This window comes from Manduca sexta, chromosome 25 (genome assembly GCF_014839805.1).
Source record: "Manduca sexta isolate Smith_Timp_Sample1 chromosome 25, JHU_Msex_v1.0, whole genome shotgun sequence".
Lineage (NCBI taxonomy): Eukaryota > Metazoa > Arthropoda > Insecta > Lepidoptera > Sphingidae > Manduca > Manduca sexta.
The window spans coordinates 12,684,457-12,694,953 of NC_051139.1; the positions used below are offsets into that span (position 1 = coordinate 12,684,457).

General features: G+C 34.0%; 1 protein-coding gene across 1 annotated transcript; it reads left to right on the plus strand.

The window, feature by feature from the left end:
• Nucleotides 1-1,388: 1,388 nt before the first annotated feature.
• Nucleotides 1,389-10,494, plus strand: LOC119190550 (protein rolling stone-like). Its single transcript, XM_037442710.1, has 4 exons — nt 1,389-2,154; nt 4,980-5,090; nt 6,242-6,434; nt 9,927-10,494. Exons 1-4 carry the CDS (start codon nt 1,860-1,862, stop codon nt 10,135-10,137), a joined length of 810 nt encoding a protein of 269 aa, XP_037298607.1. The 5' UTR covers nt 1,389-1,859; the 3' UTR covers nt 10,138-10,494.
• The last annotated feature ends 3 nt before the right edge of the window (nt 10,495-10,497 follow it).

A 10,497-nucleotide genomic window follows, 5' to 3' on the forward strand; every position in this document is an offset into this window, starting at 1 on the left:
CTGTTCAGGGGTTTAGATGAACTTTGTTCAAAAAGAAATACTTAGATCCTATAAATCTAAAGCCCATAAAGATAACAATGAATTTCATATAATGAAATGTTGGTTGTACAAACACGAAGTTTTATGCTTGACTGCAACGGATTATAACTTTTTAGTAATAACCAAAACGTACAATGCAATGTCGTAATGACATCCTTTCGCTGACATTGATCTAGCTACTGACAAGAAGATCGATGCAAGAAGCAATATAACTTATAAACCAAAGTATTAATACAAGGTTTTAATATTATATAACTGCAAATATATACTAATAATTATAAACAAACGCACAATGTATTTAAATGTGGACACAGACCCGTAAGTTAAATCTTATAAATTACCGCCAACGTGATTTAATTAATTAATTTTGTAAATTAGTAAGTATACATAAAATAAATATAATATTGGAGTTTACTTCCCCGCTATTAATATTTGTGCATTTGATCGGTTCATTGTTAAAAGTAGGTGGGTAAATATTAATCACGCCAAGGTTGGGTTAAGGCAAGCAAATCGAGTACAGCCTACTGAGTAATAGCAGGCAATAAAACGTTTTAGTGAAACATAAATTTTACGTTCGTACATAGAAAAAAACCTCCTTATCTTACTTTTACTAATACGTATCAATATTATAAATACGAAACTTTGTGAAAATGTTTGAATGTTCATATATTTGTTAGAAATACCCGCAGAAACGACTGAACGTATTTGAATGAAATTTAGCACACGGGTAGACACGTCGTGGATTAAGACATATACTTTTATCCCGGTAATTTGCTACCCATTAGATATAATAGTTTTTTTTTTAATTAACGCCGCGGCAACCTACCGTGTTTTAGGGACTTTTGTAATGGAAAAGGCTTTTCACGCGGGCGAATTCGCGAGCAACTGCTAGTTAGATTATAATTTTACTTATACTGTACGAATTTACTGTACGATGTTTTCACATAATATAGGTACCGCAATATTACGGTTACGGGAGAAAATACCAAATGGAAAAAACATCCATTTACCTACTTTCCAATTATTTTTAAGTATTAAAAGTATTCGGCAGCAATATCAGGTTCTAACAAAGTTTACTTTATAAGAACAGTGAGTTCTTTATTTTAAGACCATATTCATTATTCCCTTCCCTGAATAAAGTATAATTCTAATTATCATTTAAGTAAGTAACAAATTATAATAACTTTTTATGTTATTCCTCAACGAACGCTCACCTACAAAGGGTCTCAACTGTTTAATTACGAAATATTGGCACATCCGCTCACAGCCCGCTTTTAGTTTGGTGAACAAGCCATTACATAAGTCAAATTGAGTTTACGCAAGTTCAGAGCAAAGTATTGCGGATCCGCGGACACACCGCGAGCCGCGCCGTGCGCCGCCAGGTGTCCGAGTGGCGACCACTCCGCATCTCGCCTGCACGCTGCAGTGCCAGTCAGTAGTGTGCGCGTGCTGTTGCGTTCGCGACACCGCCGTTCTTTGTCATCTTTAGTTTTTCAAACAATACCTAAACCAGCACCTAATTAAACATGTAAATTCCGACTAAGTTCTGCACTCGGTCATTGAAGAATAATTTTATATTATTCTTTATATCAGATCGTAAAGATATAATATTATAGATTACGCGAGTGATAATGATAAAATCATCGATAACGATTTTATGTGCGTTATTTCCTTGCATCTCCACTCCTCCGAGGTGAACGTGGCCAAATAGATGGTGTTATCAGGAGTGCTAAAATTTATCTGACATTCGACTTCGTGTCTGTTTATTTTATTTAAATATTCGCGACTACCTATGAACTTGAATTCGTTGTGTGACAAAAATGGTGAAATGTTATAGGGGAAGTGTATCGTTATCGGATCTTTGGATATCTTCACATGAGAAGTTGAGTGATTTTCAAGCGTCGTCATGGCAACGAGGGGATTCACCGGTGCCACTGCTGGTGGTGCGAATGTTGCTGGCCACTCTCGCTTTGGGCATCCTCATTTGGTCGGTAGTAACCTCGCCGACACCCTATTGGTTGGTATTCCTAACCAACTGGGGGCTGGTGCTGGTGGCTATGATGACCGTAAATGGGCTGCTCGTATCGTGTATCGCTGTTGGGAAGACGACGTTTGGTTTGTATACATACACTGCATTTTCCTAATATAACTAGAATGGGCATTTTGTATCCGCAAAAACGCGAAAACCAGTTATTCCAACCGGTTTAATAAATTACCATACAATACTACCCATTGCCTTATCAATATCCGAGGCACTCATTACATAAAATTAATAGAAATGCTTTAACGACAGCAGTGCTAAATTATGTTACGGATAATTTGTAAAGAATTGCAAAACTTTCTAATACAGACCTTTAACAAAATTATAAACGCATTCATTTTTAAAGAATTTAATCGTTTACGTTTTGAGTGATTATATACCCGTTACTTTCAAAATAACGAAACAGCAGTGGTCTTGCATAAAATATGAGATACAATAAATCTATATCTATGCTGCTATTATTGATAAAAAGCTACAATATATTCGTAAGTTGTAGAGGATAATGACTGAAACTACTAAACCCCGATTCTGATATTTTTTCTACTAATGGGCATCTACATTTTTCCTTGAGTGCTAGTGAATTATATTACTTTTCCCTCACGAACTAAACGCGGATTGAACCGCAAGCGAAATATCAAGAATAGTAAAGTTTACCATCTTATTTTGGGTTTTATGGAAGAACTTTATGAACCTATTATACTTCTAAAATAACTTTTTGTATGTGCCTTAACTACGATTGCACACATGTGTCACTCAAGGCCTTCTGACGCAAGGGAAAATATGGAACACCCCGGTAATTTGGTATTTTGGTCGGTAGTGCGGACCAAATCTACTACTCCTACGATATATCCTAACTCGTATAGATATGCAAACGAATTTTACCTTGCTATACAAACAGTGGTAGTTATTCTACCACGGACAAAATAAATTCTTTATGTGTAGGTACAATATACATATATAAAGATTAAAGATATGAATAATATATTGTGTATTTTAAACTACACGCTATTCTTTATATTAGCTGAGACTAGTGCAAAAACAATGAGAAATAAATCCCTGCACACATTAACACTACGTAAGAGTGATGAAGCACAATCGAGTTATGCGTTAATGTTATTTGTTTTATATTAATTGTGAGTAATCCCATTCGTGGTAATGTCAACTCTGGCCGCCTGATATACATGAGAAATGCATTATGGCCTTCGCTTTTATAAAACAAAAGACGAGCCGTTGGTAAATGTAAACCCACTCACTATAAGTTAGATTTTAAGGCAATGCTTGGAAATTATTATCTGCTACATAGAATTGCTCACCTAGGCATACGGTTGTGTTTATTCTCGAACAGATGGGCGTTGTTTAATAATATAATATAAGTACCTAATAATGGAATAAGTAATAATTAAATTCTAAAATAATATACAGGATAAGTAATTTTATTTTATTAAGTCCCATTTTTAGTGTTTACCTAAAAACTAATATTATTATTTAAAGTCATTAATTACTATAATAGCCATTGTTGTATATTTTTGACCATTAATTGTATACGAAGTATGTATAGTTATTATACTTACACCTATTTTACGTCATCATCTGATTCACAAACAATGTTTAATTATATAGTTTTTATACTATGTACTGTGTAAAACAGTACTTAGTTGTGTTTACTATAATCGTGGTCCTTGAACAATTAATTACTTCTACGTAACAACAGTATCACTTGCACCTTCTGTCTACTCCTTTTTATGGAAACATTATACCTATAATATTTAATATTCTGTATGAGTAATAGACACAACACAGACCGCACTGCCATCGTGGTTTCGATTAACTTTGCATGAATGAAAAAGCATGCCTGTACTTTATACCGGTAAACAATTGTGAGTGAAACCAATAAAAAATATCTATCTAACATACAAAGTAACCTTCTTAATATAAGCATGTGACAATAGCTATAGGTAGACCTATCAAAAATTGTTATCTGTCTATACTATTATACGGATAAAGCTGAAGATTTTGTTTGTTAGTTTAAATGTGCTAATCTCAGGAACTACTGGTTCGAATTTAAAAGTTCTTTTATCGTTGGTTTGACCATTTATCGAGGAAGGTTATAGGTTATACGCTATAACCAATAGGTGAGGAACATCGATGAAACATGTTGCCAAAACGGGTACAATTTATTTCTTTTGAGAGCTTACGTTGCGTGCGCTGCCTAAACCATTAAAGTTACGCAATAAATATGTATGACGGAATGTTCTTCTTAAAAAGTTCTAAACAATATACTTACTTATTATGAAACAGAGCCCCCCACCGAATCTGTCTGCCTGTCTGAATGCGATAAACTCAATAACACAAAATGGATTGCGATTAAATTTGTTATGCAGATAGTTTGTGATCTTGGGAAGGACATAGACTTCTTTCTCCCCAGGGAAAATATATAGCGGGACTTTTATCCCAGAAAAACTTATTCACGAAGATGGAGCCGCGAGCAAAAGCTATACTTTATATTATCCATTATATAATTACGATGTAAGGCACCCCGTAATTCAAACATCTTCGTTGCAAGTTGATGATAGTATTGTCGACATTGCACTAGTGTAATGTAATGATTAACCTAACCGCTAACGCAACTTCTCATAGAAATTCAATAGAGGGATGTCTTCACACGCAACGATAGTTTATTATGCTTAAGTACGCGTTGTTTTGACATTTTCCTTTTTATTGCACACTGTCTACAAAACGACTACGTGTATGTAGGGTAATGTCACTTGTTGACCTTCGATCATGACCAACATTTGTAAGAGAGTAGGAGGAGGAGAGAATAGTACTACCACGTAGAACGTCATTATTCAGACAAAATATTATCGTAAAAGTAAATTCACGAATCAAAATCTATTTCCAGATGACAAAGAATTGCCGTGGTACGTGAGCATGTATTGGCTGATATTCAACACCACCGTTACCATCGCCATCATGATCACAGCCCTTTACTGGATACTGCTGTATAACCCAGGTATAAAATGTTGTAATATAGAGTAGTGGTCGAAAAGTGGTTGAAATCCTATTATCTAATATACCTAAAAATCTCATTGCGCGAAATATTCCTAAAAGGTTAAGGGGGTTAGGTAGAGTTTTTATTTTCACATATTAAATATAAATGTTATTGTCTATGACAGTAGTGTTCGTGTAGGTTTCATCTCATTTTTTGGCAAAATTTTATATTTGAATTTGCTTTTAATTTAGATAAGTAATAGAGATAATTATTCCATTATGTTTATTACGTACCGTGACGTCAACAATAACCTTTATATTTTTCTAGCATTTTTTACAGTCTCTGATGCTTAGTTTACTTAGCTTCGCCTAACATAACAGACACTACGCACACAGGTAGTAACATTGAAATGTGTTCATCCATCTTTCCGGGAAAATCGAACAAATTAAGTACATAACCATATACGAGTATATTAATTATGCCTTATAAAATACCAATTCACCATCATATAAAAGTTACAATACAAGCCATTATAGTTTGTTCGAATAAATTAAAATTTTATTGAGTAAATATAGGTTTTTTTAAATGACTCACGCAAGGATTTCCCATCTTAGGTCGTCTATAACGTATCCTTCAATTTCCCCAAGCCAAGCCTGTTTTTTATTAATTATATAGTATTTGTTACAAATTGACCTTGTCACAACTTGACTAATAGTATCTACAATAGTTATGTAACTACCACGTTGATTACATATTACACACTATGTATGAAGAAACGCGTCGCGTTGTTTCCACGTCGTATATCGTCAAACGTAATACTGCATTGACATCGTATATCTAGACAATTGCAGGGATGTGCCTAATTATCCTATCGATGGCTTATTAAAAGAAGTTCTAGTTGTTAACTATTACATAGTTGCTCTGCGTTTTTATCTAGAATTTTAAGACATTGTTGGGCAGAATAAGCTCGCACTTTCCACCAGGAAAATGGATGCAGTATTTGAGCCTCAGCTTACTTCTTTGGGGATAAAAGACAAGGGTGAAGATGAGTGCCCAAGATTTATTTATTCAGAGTAAAACAGATGTTTAAGACACGATACCTTTTTTCTATTTATTCCATATTATACTCAAAATAAATTATTTATTTTCTTACGACTATTATTAATCCCTAGATCCCGAGACTCCTCATGAACCGCCGTCGTTCTGGCTGGACGTGTCGACGCACGCGTTCAACTCATGCATAGCCCTGGCAGACCTGCTAGTGTCGCGCACCCCAGTCCGACTACCGCACATATACCAACCTCTCGGCTTGGGTCTGTGGTACGTCGCATTCTCGGTAATTTACTACGTCGCCGGAGGGCTCGTGTGAGTGTTCTTTGAGTTTTTTTTTAGTTATATTATTTAGTTATACATAAATGTATAGGCACGGCATTCAAATTTGTGATCTGACGGTCCATCTACCTATGTACGGTCAGCCACCAAGGTAGCTCTATTCAAAATTTCAATATTTTTTCTTCACAAAAATTAACTCGATACTGTTTACTTCATTATCGATACAGAATAATGTTCTTTATCAATATAATTATTAATGAAATGAAATGAAATATTATATTGCGGTTAAAGTTAATGTGTAGAAACATTTTAGTTTCTAATGTGTTTAGCTGCTGTTGTGGCAAAATTCTACAGCAATCTCGGTTGTGATGCTGGTTTCTAAGCAAAGGAATTGTACTATTTTATACGTAATGTTAAAAGTCTCGTGGAGAACATGTTCAGGTACTTATAGAATCAACCGCTTTGTAATTTTTTTTTCATTACACCAAGCTGCACGAGTACAGTATTCGATTTAAAGAGCTTTAATTATAGCCAAATGTTGTGGTAAAATATGGATCTAGTTTCTTGTACGGCCATTAACTTTAAAATGGAAATGCAAAACTGGCGCCTCCAAAGTATGTTTTTTCCTGATTAGGCTATTACAATTTATTAAATATCTCAGGATGTCAAGCATATTACACAATATGTTACACACAGTATGTATGTGTGTACAGTGCTCTGATTGGTGACGAGACTTTCCTATGCATTTTGTAAGATAAAGTGCTATCTAGTATGACTACCAAATCTCGAATGTTTGTATCTAACAGTACACTTTACAGAAAATACGGAGCTAATAATATTTTATTCTTTTGGTCAACTATATGTGATAACATTTTCCTACATTTAATTTTACTTTACTTTCATACATTAATGGACACGCATGGCGCGAGCAATAGTCGTCTCACCATTCAATACTAAAAATATATGCAATAAATCATCATCATTGTTAGATATCTTCGTATATCGTTCAATGCGATGTTGATATAAGAATCTTACAAAAGAATTAGATAATGTCGACAGAAGGTGTTGTCAAAATAAAATTATATTAAATACTAGATGACCCGGTGAACTTCGTATCACCTACATACATTTATTATTATTATTTATTGTGAAACACAATTTTGCCATACAATACGTACGTTATCTTTATCTGTCTCTCGCTAGTCGAGAGTACGGTTTGCACGTGAAGTAGCTCGTCGTACATTTGATTAACTTCGACGATCAAAGTCATCTTCTCCGTGGCATTTTGCGACAATAACAATAAATAAAGTTCTCACGCACTGACAAATTGATGATAGATTTTAATAATAGTCTTGAAATTTATTTATTTATTTTCTATTTTTAAGAACCCACTGACACTTTTACACTTTATTTATTTCTGAAATGTTTTGTATTTGAACAAAATAAACCAAAGAAATCGGACCTCATATTACAACTATGAAACAGACTTATTTCTGAATACATCTATATATATGTTACAGTTCTTTATTTCTAAAAAGAGAAAAGACATGAAATGTTTGACAGGTAGGAACATTTTGTATTGAAAACTTATATTGTCGTTTTTAGTATTTTCCGTTATTTATTATTATGTTCGTCACCGTTTAATCCATCCCTGGACTTCCACAAATAATTCAAAACCAAAATTAGCCAAATCGGTTCAGCCGTTCTCGAGTTTTAGCGAAACTAACGAACAGCAATTGATTTTTATATATATAGATAGGGAAATGTAATCACGTAGCTTATCAAATATAATAAAATGATATTTGTTTCATATTTTCTGCAAGGTGTGCAGTTACTAGATGCTTGATATCGCTCTATGTTACAACATGCACATTAATCACATATAAATAAAGCCTCAAAGCTAGGCTGTTTTTCACCACAATTCATGGAAAAGCGAATACTGAGTACAGCATTACAAATTCAGTGGAATATAACGCGTTAACCTTATCAGTGGGTACATTGTTGGCATTGACTTTCATTCATATTTCGCAAAAAGGCCAATTAAAGTTATTCAACGTGCTGTTTCTTTCCGGCACTTAACATGATTACTTGCTTAAGGCTTCATTTAAGTATGCCTACCTCAACAAAAACTAGCCAAATGAAAGGGGGATTGAAATGAAATAAAATGATTTATTTTAACCCTTCAAATGTTATACATTATTTAGATTCCGTCAATATTATCTCTACCACCAGTTCGGAAAACAATTCTCACCAGAGAAGAACGAGCAAGAAACTCTGGTGTTGCTCTTTTCTAAATCAGTATCAAGGTATAAACTACAGAAAATGATCAGAGAAGAAAAAAAATACAATTGGATTTTTATTGTTGTTTAGAGCAGTCCATTTATATGCTCGCAAAATAATAAATAAATTGGTAATTTCCATACGAGTGCACAACCCTCTCAGGAATCATGAAATATTATATTATGCGATTGAAGCACAGACAAACAGAAAGCCAAGATAGGCTTAGTTACGGGGCTCCTTTAGCATTCTTTGAGTACAGAAACCTAAAAATCTATTTCGAATATTAATTGAATTGCTAGCCATGAAACGATAGTTGTAGGAAACCATATGTGTAGGATTATGATAATGGAATAATAATGCAATAAAGTTTGCATAACATAATGATACATTTATTAGGGTGTAAAGGTACTAAAAGATAAATTTAAGCATGATAATATGTAGGTTCGATAAGCTAAGCCAATACTGTTATCAGAATACAAAAAAGTTTTGATATGTTTGATTAACTGGAGTATTTAAGTAATATGAATACATAGTTTGTAGTTAATATGAACTTATCGATTCCCGAATAATACATGGACTTCAAATGAATTCACTTTATCTTACTATCCTTAATGAAACCCTAAACAAAAATTCAAAGTGGCTAGTATTGTAAACCACCTCCGCCGAGCTTTTTGCTCGTGACCCTGTGACTTCAAAAATATTAATAAAATTAAAGAAACTGTCCCCAATTTTACTTAAGCTATAAGCTAACCCTACAAGATTAAAATCATTTAGTTAATTATGACTATTTTGTTGATAAAATAAATATAATACAATTTTTTTTTAGGTACTTGTTAGACGCGTAGAACCATTCATAGAACATAGTTTTCGCACATTGCACTTTTCCTATAGGACTTTTATTTTGGGCGAAGACTTTATGCTGGCGAAGGCGTGTGTAAAAGTCATCATAAAGTCGAATCTATTTGGCGAACACACTAATCGATTATGTTTGCCGTTCCGGGACTTTGTCCCGTTGCTTATCGCTCAACATCATTTTTATTGATGCTAAAACGATTATCAAGGAGTTAGGTGTTGTTCGTGGCTCCATAGTAAACTTTTCACGTGACGAAAGTCCATACTTAAACTATTTCAATATGAATTTGTTCTTGGTTTAAATACTTCTAACAAATATCCTAACCTACACAAACTTTAAAATTTTATAATATTATACATAGTGTAATTGGTTTATCAATTTTGTCTTTACAGAAATGGTGAACCATTCATCTACGAAATCCTTGATTGGCGGCAAAGCAAACGCGCTGGGACCATAGTGGGCCTCGCGATGGTGGGCCTATTGGCGCTGTACGTGATACTGTGGGCCATAGCACTGTGCCGGGACAAGATATCCACCTCTTACATAAGGACCCGAGGCCATGACCTGCCAACCGCGCCGCCCGACCGACACATGGTCGTATGATACCGGAAGAAAAACGGTCGTGATACCTAATAGGAAAATTTATTTTTTACGATTTAATGGCTTTTGACAAAGCCTTTTTATATTGTTATGATAACGGCACTAGATACTAAGTATTAGCTAATTTTTCCTGATGTTTTAATGTGTTTACGGAATATTCAGGACCTATCCTTTTAAAGGGAAATCACAGGATTCTATTACGTGATTTTTATTCCCTTTCACGCAATTTTTGACAAATTGTACAGTTGTATGAGAGGTATTTTCGGAAAGAGATTGGAAACGTTTTGTATATTATTAATCTTATACATCAAAGTATTCCATTAATCTCTGTAAAGTGTTAATAAAACTGTAAAAACATTATAA

What these genes read in the sequence shown, in the direction of transcription:
- LOC119190550 (XM_037442710.1), top strand. Translation starts at nt 1,860, where the DNA reads ATGGTGAAATGTTATAGGGGAAGTGTATCGTTATCGGATCTTTGGATA. An exon ending in GATACTGCTGTATAACCCAG is followed by an intron (nt 5,091 to 6,241) that starts GTATAAAATGTT and finishes ATTAATCCCTAG; the next exon opens with ATCCCGAGACTCCTCATGAA. An exon ending in TACGTCGCCGGAGGGCTCGT is followed by an intron (nt 6,435 to 9,926) that starts GTGAGTGTTCTT and finishes TTGTCTTTACAG; the next exon opens with AAATGGTGAACCATTCATCT.